The 20,878-nt window shown below is 52.2% G+C and overlaps 1 protein-coding gene across 1 annotated transcript in view; it reads left to right on the forward strand.

Moving 5' to 3' along the window:
• Positions 1 to 327: 327 nt before the first annotated feature.
• LOC132225749 (protein Daple-like) overlaps positions 328 to 20,878 on the forward strand; it is a gene marked incomplete at both ends in the record, with an annotated part of 31,589 nt that continues 11,038 nt past the window's right edge. The window contains 11 exons of the mRNA XM_059680729.1: positions 328 to 465; positions 2,007 to 2,192; positions 2,244 to 2,468; positions 2,957 to 3,201; positions 3,275 to 3,390; positions 6,053 to 6,218; positions 8,438 to 8,534; positions 9,075 to 9,695; positions 11,325 to 11,470; positions 16,197 to 16,286; positions 17,995 to 18,233. Coding sequence (XP_059536712.1) covers positions 328 to 465; positions 2,007 to 2,192; positions 2,244 to 2,468; positions 2,957 to 3,201; positions 3,275 to 3,390; positions 6,053 to 6,218; positions 8,438 to 8,534; positions 9,075 to 9,695; positions 11,325 to 11,470; positions 16,197 to 16,286; positions 17,995 to 18,233 — 2,269 coding nt within the window. The remainder of the gene's footprint in view (positions 466 to 2,006; positions 2,193 to 2,243; positions 2,469 to 2,956; positions 3,202 to 3,274; positions 3,391 to 6,052; positions 6,219 to 8,437; positions 8,535 to 9,074; positions 9,696 to 11,324; positions 11,471 to 16,196; positions 16,287 to 17,994; positions 18,234 to 20,878) is intronic.

The raw sequence follows: 20,878 nt of genomic DNA on the forward strand, positions 1-20,878 counted from the left end.
GTGTCCATGGCCTTTTTCTCTACCATGAGCTGGAAGTGTACACCATGGGCTGAGAGGTGATGGTCCAGCGTATGGGGAGCTCACTGCACAACTAGGCCTGACCTGGGCAGCGGCTCAGGGACGCCACCCAGGAGCCAGGCTTCTCCCTTCCTGCTCTGCAGCCTTGGCAGTGGCTGATGTACCTCCCCAGGAAGTGGGCAAGAAGGTTTCCCTTAAGAAAAGGCCTGATAAAGTGTTCCGTGGGGCTGACAGGTTTCGGGTTTGCTTTAAAACACAGTTCACTCCCTGAAACGGACTTTTACATGGGCTGGGTCTTTGGCTCCACAGATTGAAGACTGGCAAGTCCAGATGGAAAGAGAAAAGCAGACCAGCCGGGATCTGGCGACTCTCTGTGAGGAGCTGGTGGAGGAGAGAGAACAGCTGCTCCGTGACATCGAGACCCTGAAGGCTGAGGAAGCCCAGGAGGTAGGCCCTCCAGCGCCATGCCTCCCCTGGCGCCCCTGCCTGCAAGAGGGAGAGTCCAGGACCATAGGCTGTCCTGGGAATCCAGCAGTGATTCCCGGGTTACCAGTCTCTTCCCTCAGCTGCAGCTCACACCAGCAATTCCAGCCACAGCAGGGGGACAGATATTGCTTCCCAGGGACACTGGCAATCTTTTTGTTTTTTCAATCTATTTTTTATTTATTTCAGAGGGGAAGGGAGAAGGAGAGAGGGATAAAAACATCAATGATGAGAGAGAATCATTGATCGGCTGCCTCCTGCATGCCACCTACTGGGATTGAACCAGCAACCTGAACATGTGCCCTGACCGGTAATCGAACCGTGACCTCCTGGTTCATAGGTTGATGCTCAAGCATTGACCCACACTGGCTGGAGATCACTGGCCATCTTGTTCATGATTGTCATGACTTGGGGGAGGAGAGGGGAGGTGCTCCTGGCTGTGCTCCAGGCTGTGGTGGGAGAGGCCAGAATGCTGCTAAATGTCCTGCAGCTCATGGGACAGCCCGTAGGACAAAGGTCCCCCTTCAAATGTCCAGCTTCACACTCAGAGCCCTGGATAACCTCCAGGGTTGACCCGCCTCACCCCACAGGAAGTCCTAGGGTAGGCAGCCCAGTGCTGGGGCAGCGGCTCAGGGACGCCACCCAGAAACCAGGCTTCTCTCTTCCTGCTCTGCCAGTCTTGGCAGTGGCTGTTGTACCTCACCAAGAAGTGGGCAGGAAGAATGTGGAGTGTGAAGAGACAGAGGGAAGGCCTCCCGGGATCCTCTGTGGACATCTCATTGGCCACACCTGACATATGACTAACCCTAGCTGCAAGGGAGGCTGGGTATCAGGTACTTGAGTTCTTCAGCCTCTCTAGTATTGCAGAAAAGGGGCTTGGGGAGGTGCTGTGTAGACTTAAGAGGCATGCATCTACCCTCCCCCAATATGGCTTCCAGTCTAGGAGGTGGAACGACAGGTGACTTGAGACGTGTGCTATTGAGGGAATATACGTGGGTCCAGGGAGAGTCTTATTAGGTGGAGGACATTTAGAATCATGGTGCAGGGCTTCCCTGAGGAGCTGTCAATCACACTGAGCCCTGGAGGATGAGAAGGAGCCAGTGATGCTGGAGGCCGCGGGTGGAGGCAGGTGAGCATTCACAGCAGAGGGAAGATCATGTGCAATGTCTGCAGGGGAGAGTGGCGTGAGGGGCGGCCACAGAGGTGGGCGGTCAGCTCTCGAGCCACTCTGAACCAGGGTAAAAAGCACCAAGGAAATCACTTTCATTGCTTTAAGAGAAGATGTGTTTTTTGTTTCTAAGTCATTTGGCTTCTGTGAAAGTGTTTAGACTGGAACTGTCTGGGTGGGGATCTCCGTGCCTTCACCTTCTGTCCATATCAGGCCTTTGGGAAATGTTAGGACGTCCTTTGGGTCCATGATGAAATGGGCATTCCAGGCCTACACTTTAGGTCTCCAATTTGGACCGAAATCACGCCTGTGTCATTTCCATTGTGTTTTCCTGCAGTTCAAGGATCTTAAACAACTGGTGCGTTCGCTGCGGGAGAGTTCACAGACCAGCAGCAAGGCCCGCATGAAGGGCCAGAAGACTGAGAAAAAAGTGCTCCTCCAGACGGTGACGGACACCAAAAGGAAAGTGACCATGATGGAGTGGGAGCGGCTGCAGCTGTGCCGGGACCTGGAGCAGGTGAAGGCACAGGCGGTGCAGGCACAGGAGCTGGAGCACAGGAAGGTGCGGGTGAAGGAGCACGTGGTGCGGGCGCAGAAGCTGGAGCAGGAGCTGCATCGCCTGCAGGAGGAGATCGAGAAGCTGGCCATGGAGGTCAGCGCCCTGACGACGGCCCCTCAGAAGGTCCACGCCCTCAAGCGGGAGAGCCCGGACCTGTTGCTGGAGAACCAGAGGCTGCAGACGTCTCTGGACACCCTGCAGCCCGAGGGCCTGGAGCAGGACAAGCAGCTGGACACCAGGGTAATTCTGGCCTCAGAATGAGTTAGGACGGATTCCTCCCGGTCACCTTTCTGGTGGCTTGAATGCGGTTGGATGGGTGTTGTGTAAATATCGGAGAAATGGGTTGGTAGTGCTGTTCAGGTTCTCTGTGTCCTCAGTGATTTTCCATGCACTTTTCAAAGTGGCCAGAGAGGGTACCCAAGGAGCTTATCCAGAGAAAGGGCACAAATTGCCAAGAAAGGTCACATGTGCAGAGAGGGGCCCAGGACTAAGCTGAGGCCCATGGGGCACTCCGTTTCTGCCATGGGCCTTCCCAGAGCAGCTCCTTGAGTGCAGGGAGAACTGTCCTCAGCACGGCTGGGTGCTGCCTCTCCTGAGGGTGCTGCTATTTTGGTGTCGACACTTGACCTGCTCTTGGCCCCTCACTCCGTGTGGGGACGTGGGGATCCGGAGTCTGTGGTCCCCCTGGGCCTGCACCTGGTGAGGCATCATCCCCTTCTCCCTCCCAGCAGGTGGAAAATTCCACTCTGAGCTCCCAGAGCGCCTCGCTCACTGCGCTCACAGAGCAGAACACGCAGCTCCAGCACCAGCAGCTGGCGGCAGCCCACAAGGCCCTGCAGCAGGAACACGCGTGCCTGGGCGTGCTCCACGAGCGCCTGACTAGGGAGCACGAGGCCCTTCTGGACAAGTACCGCCGCCAGAAGACACTGCTGAGTCGGACCCTGAAGCTGGAGAGCAAGGCTCTCAGTGACAGGTGGGTGCCTGCGGCTGGGGGTGACGGACAGGCTCCCCGGGCTCCTGTCCCCCCTTCACTCTGGCCCCTCAAGTTTCCTCTGGTCCCGCTGCTTCACAGTGAAGAGAAGTAAATCCACCTTCACCCTCAGCGATGTGGAGTTGGTGCGGCTGGAGACTGAGGGGCAGGAGGGTCCCCCAGGGGAGAAGGGTGTGCCCACTAATCCCGGCTCAGGGAAACCAGGTGTCAGCATTGGGGTCCCAGCTCCTGGGGGATTCCTACCCCCTCTTCCTTTCCTCTCCAAACCAAGGACCAGGAGGAGAAGTCACCACAGCTGCCAATTTTCAGGGGCGTGCCTTATCTAGCTCCCCAGGCCTTTTCCCTGTCCAAGTCTCAAAGTCTGCACTTCTGATTTTCTTTTTTTACTTTTAATTTTGGAAAGTTTTGAATATATGGATGTGTACAGACTAGTATAGTGAAAACCCCGTGTTCCCCTCACCTGAAGCAGCATTACCAATACCCTGCCATTCTCATGTCACCTTTACCTCTGACTCTCCATATACCTTTTTAAGGTAAAATTGATGTACCTTAAATGCATAAATCTTAACTTTGCACTTTTTCAAAATCAGGGCTTTGTGTGCATGTTGTCAGCCAACTTCGTCTGAGCTCCTGCCAGGCAGATCCCTGAGTGCAGTGACCCCAGCAGGTGCACCGGGACCCAGAGCCTGGGGGAAGTGAGATGTACAGAGAACTCCAATGTGGTGGGGGAGAGAGGGAGAGATGCGCTAAAGAGAGGCTCTCCCACACTTGGAGCAGCCCAGGAGGGAGCTGTCCACTTCCTGTGCTTGTGAGTTGTCCCTGCTGAGTTCTTCCCAGGCCTCTGCCTCAGCAAGATGCTAGGCAAAGGCCGGGGCTCCCTGGGAGCAGCTGAGGTGCAGGGATTTGGCATCACAGGGACCAGGAGGGCACTGAGCCTGCAGAGCCTGCAGAGGGCGCCTGCTGCTGCATGAACTTGGGGGAGATGACATACATTTACACACTCACCCAGTGCTTCCTGTGGACTCTCCCCAGAGCCTTCCACCCCTTTCTCCACCCAGATGCCCATCCTTCGGGGGTGCCAAGATGTCTGCTCCTATCAGACTCTCATTTCTTCCAGCCAGAATGAGCATCTTCTGCCTCTTGGCATCTCCATCTCTGCCTCCTCCGCACCCATCCTGTGTTCACGAGATGCTTAGTGAGCACCCACTGGGCGCCTGGTGCTGTCTAACATGGTTTGAATGCACCCAGCTGACTACTGATGGGAGCCTCCTGTGGTGCCCACCCCTCACCAGGTGCTGCGGGCCCTACCCTCAATGATAACCGTGTGGATATATTCTTATGGCTGTTAACATGGGAAGGTTTGTACAGGTGGCATTTGCCTGGTCTGAGGGAGGAGTTCATTGCTCTGCCTATGACTCCTTGCTTGGTGGACCTACTGTGTGATTCAGTGGTTTTTGCTGGTTGGACAGATACCTGGAGGCCCTTGGTGTGTCTGCAGCAGGGCTGCAGGTTAGAGGTGGAGGTGCCTGGAACACAGGCAGGGGGCTCTGTATTCATTTCACCTGACACTTGACTGAGACACTCGCTCCTTCCTTCCCCTGGTGCACATGCACTGGGTGTCAAGCCTCGTACCCGGGATTCAGTGGGGAGAAGCACTCGCAGTTTCTGCCCTGCAGGAGGGTGGTTATTGATGGTTGCGATATGCTTGATCCTGTGCTTTTCCAAGACACAACAGGGAAGCAGGAGGTGGGGACCCTAATGGTCCATAGCCCTGTTTGTCAAACCTGGATGAGAAAGATCGCCGCCCTGTGTGCCCAGCAGAGCCATCACCCCCACCTTCCATTTCCCATGTCTGGGCAGCCTCCACTTGTGGCTAAAGGCCACAGGAAGGAATGTTTGTCTTCCAACAGCCGACCAAGCAGGTGTGTGTGTGTCTGAGTCCGCACAAGTCTTGGCTCCAGGCAGATGGTACAAGTACAGCTGATATGGGGTGGGCTTGGATGGAGGGCTGCAGGCAGGGGCTGAAAGCCTGGAACTTGGGTGGACTCTGTCAGCCTGTCTCTGGGTGTGGACACCTCAGGAAGGGGGTCTGGAAAGGGTTTTGCCTGCCTGGGGAAGATTGAAAGGTGATGACTCAGTCTCCACCTTGGACCTGGGGAGGCCCCTGAGTCACCTGAACAGGGAAGGTTCCTGCAGGAGGAGGAACAGCCTGGGGCTGGTCAGGGGCTCCCTCTTGTGCTCTGCTGCCCTCCGGAGAGGCTGTGTGGGACCCTCTGCAGACTGAGACAGGAAGGAAATAAAAGCCCGAGCTGAGGGGGAGGCTGTGGGAGAGCAAGGGCAAGGGCTGGACTGGGGGTGCCTTGAGGAGCCATGAGGGTGTGCAGTTGCCCATGATGGCTGCTTGGGCCCCACCAGGCAAGACTCTGGCCCCCAAGATGCCTGGATCAGAGCAAGAAGAGTCGTGTTCCTGAGCTGGGGCGGAGGGCTCACCCAGGGCCCATTGAGGGGGATCAGCTGTTATGGGCGGTGGAATTCTGCTGTGTTTGCAGTGGTTTCTTTGAGAAGGGCGTGGAGTTCATAAAACAGTGGTTTTGTTCCCAGTGGGATGAAGGAGGGAGGCTGCTTTGACAGGGACTGGAAGGGACCATGGAGACACGTCGGGTGGGAGGAGGGAGGACTTGCCTCCTGTGCTGGAGGAGACCCCCGGAGGTGGCCCAGTGACTGTCCCCTCTCTCTGTCCAGCCCTGTCCCACGCGGATCCCCCTCTCCCTCAGCTCTGCAGAGAGAAGCCGCTCACCCAGGCTTTGAGGTCTCCCTGGGTGTCCATTCCTAGCGGGTGTGTTTCCCTTCAACAGATACAAGGACCAGCTCCAACATAAGGCGGCGCTGGAGCAGCTGGGGACGCTCTTGACCACCGAGCGGGAGGCTCTGCAGCAGGAGCAGAGGACGAGCACCATGGCCGCCGAGGAGAACCAGAGGCTGCAGCGAGAGCTGGACAGGTAACCACCAGGCCCCCTGCAGCGCCTCTGCCGGGATGCCATTCAGACCCACTCACTCAGCACCCGCTGAGCTGAGCTCAGTGAGACCCCTGGTGATGGAGCATTTTTACCAACCCTGCCCTGGAAGCCCCTGGTGGGAACAAGGTAAAGGGGCCTCCAGCTGGTGGCTGGAAGGAAGGACTCGGCAGCTGGGATGGGGCATTGTCTCGGTTTGGACAGTCTCCCCTCCCACAGTTATGATGCTGATGACTGTCGGGCAGGGGTACCTGCATCCTCTCACACCAGCGATCCCATGAGGGAGGGGGCGTGGTCCTCAGCATTCACGCATTCCCATTTGTGAATTCACCTCCTGGCTGAAATGCACTGGTGACCCCCAAATCAGTGCCCGTGGCCTGTCATGGACGTGCCCAGAGTGGGAGATACTGGAGTTGCCTGATGTGCACATTTGCAGCTGAGGTTGAACAAGGCCTTTGACCCCAGACTTGTTTCAGCTCTCACCTACCAGAGTCCTCTTCATGGGCCACTGAGTGCCATGGTGTTCTATTTTGTGTGCTTTGGAGGCGATTTTGCTGTTTGAAATGGCCCCCAAATGGAGTGTTGAAGTGCTGTCTAGTGTTCCCAAGTGCAAGGCTGCGCTGGGCCTCACGGGGAATATTCGAGTGGCACACAAGGGTCATTCGGGCCCAGGTATGGTGCTGTTGGCTCTGAGTGTATTACACGAGGCGTCTTTATGTCTTGATGAGCTGACAAAATGTGACCAGAGATTCCCAGGAACCGGTGGGAATAGTTTCAGTACTCACTAATTCAGGGTTCACGTGGTTGGGCAGAACATTATACTGTGAATCACAAGAATTGACTGAGCTATTGTTATCCTTTAAGAAATCCACAGCAACAGAGGAGGAAACAGGCTCAGGGAGATTAAACAACTTGTTCAAGGTCAATGCTCCTAGTTAGTGACACAGGCAGGATTCGAATCCAAGTCTTGCCTCAACCCAGAGGCGTGACCATATGAACCCTTCCTTCCTACAGCCCTGAGTAAACTCAGCTGCCTGCAGTGGCCGGGCAGGTCCAGCAGGTGGGGAAGGAGAGTCAGCAATAGACCAGGCCCTGGTGGAGAATACAGCCCAGCTATAGAGGCTGTCAGCTGGGAGGCAGGCGGGGCTGCCAGGTCTTCCTTCTGTATGTTTGTTGTTGTTTTTTTTTTGTTCGTTTGTTTGTTTTTTTGTAGTTTTTTTTCCCTGAGAAGAAGATATCTGAATGTTGATGGGTACCTTAAAAGATATCTGAATGTTGATGGGTACCTTAAAAGTTTGGAATGCTGATACAGTAATTATTTTTTTGTTTTGTTTGTGTTTTTTATTAAATCTGCTTTTTTGGGCAGGACAGAGGAATGGGAGGACCTGGAGACATATTTGAGGCCAGGGACCCTTAAACCTAACCCGCGAGTATTCACAGGACCACAATGGCGAATCTTTTTATCTTGTTCTGTTTCTTCTTTATGTTATTTTATTTTTTTTAGTTGTCTTTATTGGAGGGACATCAATTAATAAAATCATACACACTTTAAAATGAAATAAAATAGAATAAAATAAGTAAATGTTAGAAAAAAATTAAAAAGTTGTGTGGGCCAAACTTCACACACCTGTGTTCACATTGAGTCCATGAGCCTCTGGTCATATGATCTTTTTTAGTATAATCTACCCCAAGGAATCCCAGGTAATGATGATGATGATGATGATGATGATGATGATGATGATTTAAGTGGATATAGGTAACACTCCAGAATCTTCTATTTTATTTATCTCAGTAGTTGAAATTAGAAAGGGGCTTGGAATTGGGGAGAAGAGCAGGACATAGACATAGAGTCTTAGAGCAGTAATGTTCTGATTCAGTGTTTAAATGTTTGAATCAAAGAACCCTTTTTCCAAGTAGGCAGATGTGCCAAAGCCTCAGATAGAAAGGACTTTAACAGGGATGCTCTGTTGCCGTGGTGTCCGAGCCTGCCTGTCGTTCTACCCCAGCTGGCAGTGGGGCACCTGGGGTAGCCTCCTCGAACCCCAATGAACAGAGTTTGAAAACCGCTGATTTTGTTCAACCCTTCATTAACACATGAAAACAACTGAGGCCCAGAGAGGTTGCAGTTTTGATTAAGGTTGCACAACTGGGACAGTGCCTGGGAGTGCGCCTCAGCCCTTGGCCTTGTGTCTCTCTACCCCTAGGGCCAATTCCCTGCACCAGCAGCTGAAAGGGGAGCAGGAGGAGCTGCAGACCCACACTAAGAAGCTGCAGACCTCCCTGAACAACACCCAGCTGCAGGTGAACTGCTGGCAGGCCCAGTGCAACTGCCTGAGGAAGGAGCAGGAAGAGCTGCTCACAGACAACAAGGAGCTGCAAACCTCCCTTCATGAAAGGCAGCTGGAGGTAAACCACTGGCAGGCCCGGTATGATGGGCTGAAGGGGGAGCAAGAGGATATGCACACACTCACCAAGGAGCTGCAGACCCACGCCAGTGAGCTGCAAACCTCCCTTCATGAAAGGGAGCTGGAGGTGAACCACTGGCAGGCCCAGTACAAGAGGCTCAAGGGGGAGCAAGAGGAGATGCACACACTCACCAAGGAGCTGCAGACCCACGCCAGTGAGCTGCAAACCTCCCTTCATGAAAGGGAGCTGGAGGTGAACCACTGGCAGGCCCAGTGTGAGGGGCTAAAGGCGGAGCTAGAGGAGCTGTATGCTCTCAACAAGGAGCTGCAGGCCGACGCCAATGAGCTGCTCACAGAATACAAGGAGCTGCTCACAGACAACAAGGAGCTGCAAACCTCCCTTCATGAAGGGGAGCTGGAGGTGAACCACTGGCAGGCCCAGTGTGAGGGGCTGAAGGTGGAGCTAGAGGAGCTGTATGCTCTCAACAAGGAGCTGCAGGCCGACGCCAATGAGCTGCTCACAGAATACAAGGAGCTGCTCACAGACAACAAGGAGCTGCAACTGTCCCTGAATGACACGCAGTGGGAAGTGAACAGCTGGCAGGCCCGGTACGAGGAGCTGAAGGGGCAGCAGGAGGAGCTGCAGACTCACAGCAAGAAGCTGCAAACCTCCCTGGACAACACGCAGCTGGAGGTGAACCACTGGCAGGCCCAGTATGAGGGGCTGAAGGCAGAGCAAGAGGAGCTGTACGCCCTCAACAAGGAGCTGTACACCCTCACCAAGGTGCTGTATGCCCTCACCAAGGAGCTGCTCACAGACAACAAGGAGCTGCAACTGTCCCTGAATGACACGCAGCAGGAAGTGAACAGCTGGCAGGGCCGGTATGAGGAGCTGAAGGGGGAGCAGGACGAGCTGCTCACAGACAACAAGAAGCTGCGAACCTCCCTGAACGACACGCAGCTGCAGGTGAACTGCTGGCAGAACCAGTGCAACTGGCTGAGGGAGGAGCTCCAGAGCACGGACATCTCGCTGACCGAGCTGGACAACCGCTGCCAGGTGAGGCCTGGGGCTGGAGGGCCTCAGGACCCTGGGTGGGCCTGTTCCCTGGGCTGACGCCGTGGGCTCAGCCAGGTGGGAATGGGTCCTCATTGGCATCTCTGCTCAAAGGGTGTGTGTGAATGTCACTCAGAGGCAGAGAGGAAGCCAGAGGCAGTTGACTGGGACGAACACCATGACTGGCAGGGGTGTGCTACAGAACACCTTTCACCTGATCTTTGCTTTTTGTCGGGGAGGTGCACGGAAGCATCCAAGTACCGTTTCATCTCCATCCTCTCGACTGAGCACTCTGCTCTCTATGTCATCTCATTTAATTCTCACAATGATCTTGTGAGCTGGGGTTCCCATCCTTGTCCCTCTGAAGTAGCGGGTTGGAACCCCGTTTGTCTGAAGCCAAAGCTTGGGACTTTCCTGCTACACCAACCGCGATGATATTCTAGAGCAGGAGCTGGCCAGCCTCAGCCCAAAATTCAGGTCCAGCTTCATGCCTGTTTGTGTACAGACAACTTTCTAGTAGCCATATTCAAAAAGTAAGAGGAATCAGGTGGGATTAATGTAGGGGTCTGTTTTATTTAACCCTTATATCTAAAATATCACATGTAACCCCAAAAGCTTATTAATGAGATTTTTTAAAATAATATGATTTTTTATTGATTTTTTGAGAGAAACATCCATCAGCTGCCTCCTGCATGCCCTCTACTGGGGAGTGGAGCCAGTAACCCAGGCATGTGCCTTGATCAGTGTGGGGCGCAGCTACAGTGTTTGGACAGGTTCAAGCCTTGGACTGATGAAAGGGCACAGTCCTCTCATTGCGACGTGCAAGGCCCAGCTTGGAGGGCAGAGCCTTCCCAGCACAATTATAGCCAACAGCTACAGTGGTAAGCTTGAACCTGTGGTCCGAACACGTGGCCCCACATGCCTGAGTGATAGAGTTCATGTGCATGTAGTTGAGTAGGACTGAAACCCACGAGAATGTTGTCAACATCTTGATCACGCCCTTCCTTTGCCTCGTGGCATCTGCTATAAAATAAAGACACGGCTTGTGGACGCTGGCGCTGTCTCTATGTCAGAGGAGCAGCATCCCACTGAGACCCAGCTTTCATTCTCTTGCTGTCTTTTCTTAATCCTTCACTGACCCCTCTCAGGGTCACTGAACCAGGCTGAGCTGGCCTGGCACATAAGGCAGCCTGGGGCTGAGTATGCCATGGCCGTGCCGGCTCACCACAAATCAGAAATTACACTGGTGATTTCTTAGTGAATGGGACACTCAACCTACTGAGAAACACACACACCGGGCAGCTTATTAATGAGATACTTTACATTATTTTTAATTGTTATTAAGTCCTCAGAACCTATTATATATTTTGCACTTATGGCTCAGCTCAGACTGGCTGCGTTTTCAGTGCTCAGCAGTCACACGTGGCCAGTGGCTGCCTGATTGGACGGTGCAGCGGCAGAAGGCTTGGCCATCCCCATGGCATTGGCCGTATTGGTCATGCCAGCTGACGTAGATCATACCAAAATGACTATCTTTGTGCACGTGGCCTTTTTCTCCTTTTGGATGTCGATTCCCAGCAGTGGAATCACGGGAGCGTGTGGTGTTTGAGACATTGTCCATCTGTGTTTTAGCTGGTCTCCCGCCTCAAGGGCAACTTGGAGGGAGAAAACCGTCACCTGCAGAGCCAAATCCAAAGGCTGAAAGAGCAGAACCAGAGGCTTCTCCAGGAGGACGTGGAGGACAAGGACCAGCACCAGGAGGAGCAGCAGCAGTACGTGTGAGGGGTGTGGGCTGACGGACGCCCGTCAACAGAGGGGCCGTGGCTTCCAGCTCCACGACTAGACCGCACCATTCTGGGCAGCAGAGAACCCCTGGGTGCATTGGTGTCCCAGGCAAGGGGACGGACCATCCTACCAGCACATCCTTCTCTCGTTTTCCCGGGAATGGTTCTAGATTTCTGCACATAGGGGTGGTTGGCTTTGTTGGCTTTTCAGAGACACTGCCCCCTGCCAGACACTTCTTAATCTTCTTTTGGGATCAAGTTCACGTTGAAAAATACAACAGTGATGAAGAGAGGCTCCTAGGGAAGGACTTCAGATCACAGGCTGAGTCCTTTCTGCGTCGGTTTTTCCCTTAATGGGCTGCAGAGTGGGTTGTTGGTGCGCAGTGGCTGTCCTCCCTCTGCGGACATTGTGTTTGACAACAGGCCTGGCCCTGCAAAGTGCACAGAACCAGTTACCTGGTCTCCATGAACCAGTAGGAGTGATGGGATGTGAGCAGAGCTATGTGCACACAGACGTTGAGGAGCACCATGGAGGTAGAAGGAAGCATAGTGGTAGGAGTTGGGGTTCTGCTGCTGACATGGATGGGAAGAAGGCTGGCCAGTGTGTGTGTGGGGGGGATAGGGGCAAGAAGGTGGGGCAAGAAGGAAGGCTGGGGGAGGCAGTGCTCAGCTGTGGAAGGCTTCCATGCCTGGCTAATGAGTCGGATTCACTGGGAATTGGGTGATTAAGGGATGCTGGTGTACAGGGCCTAGGAAGCTGCCAGAAATGAGGGCAGGAGGAAGAGCCTTGGTGCTGGAAACCTTGTGGTTTGGAAGTCAAGTCATCTGAGATGCATCTTGTGGGTCCAGGGTGGTCTTCACCCCTCGGGGCTGTGCTGCTGGGACTGTCCTTCCTTGTGATCGGGAATGGCTGGCCAGTGTGGGACAGAGGGACATGGCCACAGTGACCACTGGGGCACTGTCCCAGCTCCCCGGGGTGACGATTCTGCTCACTGTTCTCCCGGATTCGTCTGCTCATCTACAGGGGGCTCAACACCTACCAAGGATGGTTGACATGGAAAACCTCACTGTACTTTTGGGGTAGAAGTGAGAGTTTGTACCCTGAAGTGGGCTCTCTATAACGCAGCAGCTAAAAATTACCAGCAGAGCTTGGGCAGGTGCAAACTAGAAGAGTAGGGACCTGGTATCCTGGGGGATGATCTGATGATGGTTTTGCATTAGAAAGTGTCTGTAGGAGGTCAGAGAGTGGGCAGGCTTCCTGAGCCTGCTCCAAGGGGAGTCTTCCCCAGCCCTGAGATAGCTGGGCCATGAGTTTGTGGGGCTAAGGGACAGCTGTGGGAACACAATAACACAGACTAGAAGAGCAGAGTCCGAAATGAGGGCGCTGGGAGCAGAGCAGGTCTGTGGCCAGGGACCCAGTGGTTTGCAAGCGATCACTTCTCGCGGGTGCTCACTTTGCGGTGAACTCGCGGGAAAGCCCTTGGATTAGGGGGCCTGGGCACCTTCTTGACTGAAGGAGCCTGAGCAGCTGCCTGGATGCCGAGGACTCATTTTCAAGCAGGGAAAGCTGGGGTCTGAGATGTCAAGGCCACATGGGTGAGGAGAGGCAGGAACTGGACAGGCGCCGGCGGCCCAGTGGGGGGCGCTGTATAGCGAGCACTGCGTGCATGGCTCCTGGACCAGTGATGGCGTACCTTTAGAGCTCGGCGTGTCAGCATTTTGAAAAACCCTAACTTTACTCTGGTGCTGTGTCACATGTAGAAATTTTTTTTAATTAAATCTTTATTGTTCAGATTATTACATTTGTTCCTCTTTTTCCCCCCCATAACTCCCCTCCTCCCAGTTCCTGCCCCACCCTCCGCCCTCACTCCCCACCCACTGTCCTCATCCATAGGTGCACGATTTTTGTCCAGTCTCTTCCCGCATCTCCCACACCACTTTCCCCCCCAAGGATAGTCAGTCCATTCCCTTTCTATGTCCCTGATTCTATTATAATCACCAGTTCATTCTGTTCATCAGATTATTTATTCACTTGATTCTTAGATTCACTTGTTGATAGATGCATATTTGTTGTTCATAATTTGTATCTTTACCTTTTTCTTCCTCTTCCTCTTCTTAAAGGATACCTTTCAGCATTTCATATAATCCTGGTTTGGTGGTGATGAACTCCTTTAGCTTTTCCTTATCTGTGAAGCTCTTTATCTGACCTTCAATTCTGAATGATAGCTTTGCTGGATAAAGTAATCTTGGTTGTAGGTTCTTGGTATTCATCACTTTGAATATTTCTTGCCACTCCCTTCTGGCCTGCAAAGTTTCTGTTGAGAAATCAGCTGACAGTCGTATGGGTATTCCCTTGTAGGTAACTGAGTTTCTTTCTCTTGCTGTTTTTAAGATTCTCTCTTTATCTTTTGCTCTTGGCATTTTAATTATGATGTGTCTTGGTGTGGTCTCTTTGGATTCCTTTTGTTTGGGGTTCTCCGCGCTTCTTGGACCTGTAAGTCTATTTCTTTCACCAGGTAGGGGAAGTTTTCTGTCATTATTTCTTCAAATAGGTTTTCAATATCTTGCTCTCTCTAATCTTCTGGAACCCCTATAATTCTGATGTTGGTACGCTTGAAGCTGTCCCAGAGGCTCCTTACACTATCCTCGCATTTTTGGATTCTTTTTTCATTTTGCTTTTCCGGTTGGGTGTTTTTTGCTTCCTCTCATTTCAAATCATTGACTTGATTCTTGCGCTCCTCTGGTCTGCTGTCGGGAGTCTGTATAATATTCGTTATTTCAGTCCGTGTATGCTTAATTTCTAGTTGATTCCCCAATATAACATCGAGGGTCTCCTTAGTTTTCTTGTAGATCTCATTAAGTTTATCGGCGGCTTCTAAACAGTTCTTGAGAGACCTTAAAAGTGTGGTTCTGAACTCTATATCTTCCATTGACAATTTTGTCCTGTTTCTTTGTCTCCGCATTTTGTTATGCTTCCTTGGTGCACCCCCTAGTGGTCTTTGTTCGAAGTCTTATAGTTAAACCTTGATTGTTGTAGCTAATACCAGGGAGAGTTTGACCTCCAGGCCAAGTGGCTATGAGAATCAGCTGTGTCAGCAGTGAGAGAACTTCTGTCCTCTAGGGAGGTGCTAATCTAGCCTTTGCCTGAGGCTATCCGGCAAATGCCTCTGTGCAGGGCTTGGGCAGGGCGGGTCGCACAGGATCAACAGGGTGGGCCGGAGAGAGCAATTATGGGGGCTCTCAGTCCTGTCCCCAGGGGCTCTGCCTCTCTGAGTCCCAGCACCTGCTGCAAAGCTGGGAGAGAAAGCTGCACTCGCTCTGACTGAAGCCAGACAGTCCCGCTTCTCCCGTTTGAGTCTGGGTCCCTAAAGACTCGCCTGTATCTGGAGCTCAGAGTCTGCGACTCCCTCCCAATTGAAAACAACAACCGCGCCCTCCACCACCAGCGGGCTCCACGCACTCCGCACCTCAGAATTTGACTTCAGCACTGCGCCTCCTCTGAGTGTCCGTATGCGTTTCTCTTTCCTCCTAGTTGTAGGACTTCCACTCAGCCAGCGTTCCTGTGGTTCTGGGTGATGTCGGTTCCGTCTTTTAGTTTCACTTTTGAAGTAGTTGTTCAAAGCAGCAAACTCCGGCATTAACCTATGCCGCCATCTTGGTTCTCCCACATGTAGAAATTTTTTGATATTTACAACCATAGTAAAACAAAGACTTATATTCTTGATATTTATTTCATATATTTGAATGCCATTTAACAAAGAAAAATCAACCAAAAAATGAGTTCGCGTGTCACCTCTGACACGCGTGTCATAGGTTCGCCATCACTGTCCTAGACAGACAACAGGAAAGCATGCCATGCCCTCTGCTTCAGGAAGGCCAGGCTCCCTCTCCCAGGAGCAGGGGTGCCCTCTGGCAGCCCAAGGTTTAAGAGGTGTCTCTCTGGTCCTTTCTGTGTTTTTAAAAATGTGAACTGACTTCCCACGTTTAGGAATTAAGAGATTGTGCTTCAGAGCTGGGGCTTCTGGATCCTTCGGGAAAAGCAGTCAGAAGCTCCACCACATGGAGAGCGGTGCTTCGTTTGCAGGCCCCGCGTTAGGTCCCAGGTGGCACCAAGCGCTCAGCCTCGCCATAGCCCCCACTCCACCCTCAGGTCCTCCCAGGCCGCTTTGCTCCTGATCTTCTCTGTCTGGCTCCCAAAAGGCTTTGAGTTTGCTTCACTAGAAGTGTTAGCAGAAGCCCAACATTGGAGTGGGCCCAGGTCGGAGGTCTGACTTTGCTAAACTGACCTTTTTAATCTGATGTGCGTCTAAGTCACCGAGGGCAGACGCCTCTCCACACTAAAGGTATCGTTGGGCTGCACCCGCAGGAGCTAGCCTAGCCCTGGGTCTGACCCGAGTGCCCAACGTCCTGAGCTGACATGGCAGGAACCCTCGGGGTTTCCTAGCTTGAGTGTCAGATGGTTCGGGGTCTCTCTCCTGAGGTGATGTCCAGCCTGACCCTAGGTGTTCAGCTGTCTCCTCGACGTGTTAGGCTCCTGGACCCACGTCACATGCTTCCATCCCCGTATTCCCAACTCAGGGGTCATGGTGGTCATGAGCACCGTGATGTCTGAGTCCCAGAAACACACTGGCTCCTTCTGGGCCAGGTCCCAGGCAGGGTGATGCGTCAATTTATGTGTTTTATTTTAAAAAACAGACTGTTTTTCTCTCTCCTCTGTTAGAGACAAATTCAATGCCTTACAGAGACAAAATGAAAAACTGGAAGAAAAAAGCATGGCTCAGCACAAGTTCCATGATCCAGCGCCAAAGAAGTGAGTTGATTTAAGCGTCAGTAGCTTACACCCAGGACAGAAAGCTTGCTTTTTCACGAGTGGGGGAAGCTGTAGCACCTAGAGCAGCGGCCAGTTTGTTGGGCCCGTACCTTCCGCTGTATGGCAGGTCCCTGTGTGCAGGTCCATCCCAGCATGGAAAGAATTTAGAGTTTCTTTCAGTCCCGCCCTCAGTTCTCAGGGTTATCCTATGAGGGATGGTGAATGCTGCTGGCCAGGAGCCTGTTTAAGGGCAGAGTCTGTGCTTTTAGAGCCACTAAAGCAGGCATATCAGCTTTTGTCTCAAGATTGCCGGACCTAGAAAATCATGCTTCTGTTTTGGGAAGGAAGCTTGGGGCGGATACCTGGACCAGCACCCCTGTCTTCAAGCACAGGAACCTTTTGTTCTGCCCTCCATTCCTCTGGGTTCACTGGACCCCCCCAGGGCAGGTTCACAAACACATTCCCTTCCCCGGAGAGCAGCAGCCCGGTGGTGGGCCGATTTGACCCCCAAGACTGCCAGCCTCCATCCAGCAGGGCTTCCCCCTGGGCCCGGGCCTGAGCCCAGAAGCAGGGCCTTCCCATTGTCCTGTCCCAGCCCAGGCTTGAGGTCAAATCACCATGAGTCCCGCATGGCCTCTCTGTAGAAATCACAAAATTTCAGAACCTCCGCCTGACCCTTCTGTCGACAGGGAAATTGAGGCACCGATGAGGAAATTGAGTGGCTTGTGTAAGCACAGTGCTGTTTCATGGCAGAGCCAGGACCAGAACCCAGCTGTGGTCCTTGTTACATTAGAATGCTTCATTTCCTGTTAGCTGCAGTGAATTACCTTTTACATTCACTATTTTCATTTATTTAGTTATTTTTCCTATCCTCACCCGAGGATATATTTCCCATTGAGATTTAGAGAGAGTAGGGGTGGGAGGAAGGGAAAGGGGAAATGAGAGAGGGAGACAGGGTAGGAGGGAGGGAGGGAGAGAGAGAGAGAGAGAGAGAGATAGAGAGAGAGAAGGAGAGAGAGAGAGACATCTATGTGAGAGAGACACATCAATTGGTGTCCATCTTCATACACCTTGACCGGGGCCGGGGATCAAACCTGCAACCCAGGTATGTGCCCTTGTTGGGGGATCAAACCCACCACCCATCAGTGCTCAGGCCGACGCTCAACCACCAGGCAACACCACCCAGGGCTCACTGTTTTTAATTCAAACGGCCCACTCTCCTACCCTCTTCCCCTCACCCAGATTCCTCAATGACGAGAATGGGCAGAGAATGCCAGCCAATTTCATGTATTATTACACCTAGCAGAAAATGAGGAGGTCCCTGACTCTTTCTGAAAATGGCGTTTTGGTGGAATTTTGCCAACCAGCATGATTAGGTCAGCACGGCACCACTTCCTGCCCTTGGCACAGTAATCAAGAGCTGAGAGCTGGGTGTGAAGTTCTGTTTTCCCGAGGGGCTAGTGTGGGTTCCTGCCATTTGAAGGCCTCCACCACCCCTGGGTCTGTGCAGATTAACTGCACATTGTGTGCCACCTCCTGAGCCCAGGGGGGATGAGCATGGTGATGGAAACGAGCACCCTCATTCTGAACCAGATTAAGCGCCACCTTCTCAGGCTGGTGATGGAAATCCCAGCTCGAGTAGGGCACCCAGACACCTGCTAGAGGGGCAGTGAGGCTTGGTTGTGTCCTAAAAACCTACTTCTTACAGGAAAAAGCACTGGATTGGAGCCAAAGTCTTAGTCAAACTCATCAAACTAAAGAAAGGGGGATCCAGAGAACGACCAAAGTCAACCCCACAGAGGCCTCCCTGGCCGCTGGGGTCCTCAGACCAGGCCTCGCCCAGTACTTCTCAGCCTCTTCAATCGCAGCTGGAACCCCTCGAGGCCACCCCATGCTGCTCAAAGGTGACAGAAGAGCAAGACACCTGCAGGGGGCCCAGGGGAAAAGGTAGGAAGGGCTTACCTGGCTGCAGGCGGGAAGTGAAGGGGGGAGGATCTCAGGTCTCCCTCAGGGATGGGAGAACCAAGGAGACTGCGTGCTAGGTGTGTACATGCGTGCATGTGTGTGTGTGTGTGTGTGTGTGTGTGTGTAGGAGCCTGAAGGGGGCATGCTACACACACCACATCTGTCTCCTTTGGTATGTGAACACCCAAGTAGGAAATATAAACCCCTGTCAGTGTGGCTGCATGTTCTCCCAGAACAATTCAGGTCCTTCAGCATGAGGAGCCTCACAAATCATGGACACTGTGGTAGGGACTCGAATATCCAGAACTGATCTCCACACAGTTCCTGCAGAGATAGCTCCACAGCGGATGTTTCCTCCAGGCCACTTCTGTAGGGAGATCCCCGGTGCATTTAACACGTGATGGACAGCTGCAAGGTCTTCAGCGAGGCCTCCTGTGGCTCTGATCTTCCTGTCACTGTGACAAGCGGGTCCAGTTTTCTTCTCTGACTTGATCTGTCCTTGAGTCCTGCCACCACGGTGTGCACTGCACCTCATCATTCAGGGTTGTCATGTGGAATTTCCAGAGCTTTTGAAGTGGATTCCTACTTGCATGTGCTGTATGTATTTCATCGAATCTAAGAGGCTGTCAGACAAGGGTGCTCACATAAGAAGAAGATAAATGGGTTGTGGCAGTGACGATTTTGTCACAGTTGCCACCTGGTCGACAGTGACTGTGAGACAGGCTCGAAGCTGCATCCTGATTTCAGAGATGTTAAGGTTTGGGAGAGGGGGAAAGTGCATCTTACTTGCCTTAAACATGGCTTAGTTTTCAATTTACTTTTAAATATCATGTTCTACATGACTTACCTATAAACCTGCCAAACGTGCACCCTGAGCATTTAAATTTTATGAAGGACACCAGGACTTCCTGAAGACCAACCCAGGCCTGAGACTCATGCCCTTTCAGGGGCAGCTGTGACAGCACCAGGGCCCCTGACAAGCCGCCTCTTGAGTGTGACCTGTGCACACGCCTTTCTGGGTGACATTCACCACTTCGGGACCTGGTGTGTCCCTTGAAACTCAAAAAACACAATGTGTACATGCATCCATACTAGTGTTTGGGGACTAATGCTTGCATTCCAAGTCTTTACAGGAGGTGAATTAGGTAAAATCCTCACATGCAGGGAAATGATAACAAACTTATTAACATTTATTTAGAGGTATCTGTTGCCTCTGGTTTTCATACAGGATACATAATTTTTTTCACACTCACACCTCCCCTTGTGTTATTGTCTAAGTTGAGTTAATTAATGATAATCAGCCGAATTGACTTAGCAACCCTTTCAGAGAAAAGATGCTTGACTGCCCAGGCTGGTTTTTCTCAGTGGTTAGAGCATCATCTCTCATATCACAGAGTCCAGGGTTCGATTCTGTTCAAGGGCAAGTACCTGGGTTTCAAGCTCAATGCCTGGCCCGGTCAAGGTGTGTGGGTGGCACCCAATCAATGTGTCTCTCTCACAAAGATGTTTTTCTCTCCGACTCTGTGCCTCCCTTCCACTCTCTGAAAAAAATATCCTCAGGTGAGGATTAACAAAACAAAAAAATAGGAGAAGTAAGATGGCTGTTGACAGGACTGCAGGCTTCTAGATAGTGTGAGAGTGAGAGAACGAAAGGAGAGTGCATGGAGTATCAGTATTTGTGAGTGAGGGACAGCTATACTCCAAGGGACTGTTGGGACTGGCGGACTGGCCGCCCATGATTGGGCAGACTCTACAGCAGCTGAAATCTCTTCTGGAGTGGCCAGCTCTGCTGTAGAGACCAAGCCATCTTGTAGGGGAGATGGCTGTGATTAGAGACGGACTGTGATCAGAACCCCAGTCTTACCTTCAACTGGGGAGATCTCGGATGCTTCCTGGGACTTTAAAACCAAGACTTCCAGGGACCAGTTATCTCAGCTGCGAATCTAGGAATGCCAGAACTCCAACCTCCCCGACCACGGGCACCTGGCAGGTTTTCTCTGAGGGAGACAAATGTGCGAACTCACGGACAAGCCCTGTGCCTTGTCACAGAGCAGAAGGAACAGCTGAATCAAAGAGCACTCACCTGGAACTGGCAAAGTAAACACAGCTGGCATTGCCTGAAGAAAGTCAGTGCAGGAGACAGAGAGCTACATAACCAGAAGCACTGAGAGGAGAGATCATGGGGAGACAAAGAAACAGCCCGCATACAAAAGAAAGGCGGACTAACCAGAAAAGGAAGGAAATGAAATGAAGGCAAGCAGTATGACAGAGAAAGAATTCAGAGAAGTGGTCATAAGGTCACTTAAAAGGATGGAAGACACATTCAACAATATGTGTAGGAACCAAGAAGAAATGAAGAAGAAGCAAGAAGAAATGAAAAAATGACATCGCTGCAATAAAGAACTCAATAGAAAGCATCAACAGTACACTAGAAGAAGCGGAGGACCACATCAGTGTGCTAGAAGACAAGATAGGAAAAATACCCAAGCAGAGCAGCATCTATACAAGAAACTTAAAAAACAGGATGAGAGCCTAAGGGAACTTTGGGACAACACAAAAAGAAACAACATTCGCGTAATAGGGGTGCCAGGAGAAGAGGAAACTGAACAAGGAATAGAAAATCTGTT

Source organism: Myotis daubentonii, unplaced genomic scaffold (assembly GCF_963259705.1).
Source record: "Myotis daubentonii unplaced genomic scaffold, mMyoDau2.1 SCAFFOLD_136, whole genome shotgun sequence".
NCBI lineage: Eukaryota > Metazoa > Chordata > Mammalia > Chiroptera > Vespertilionidae > Myotis > Myotis daubentonii.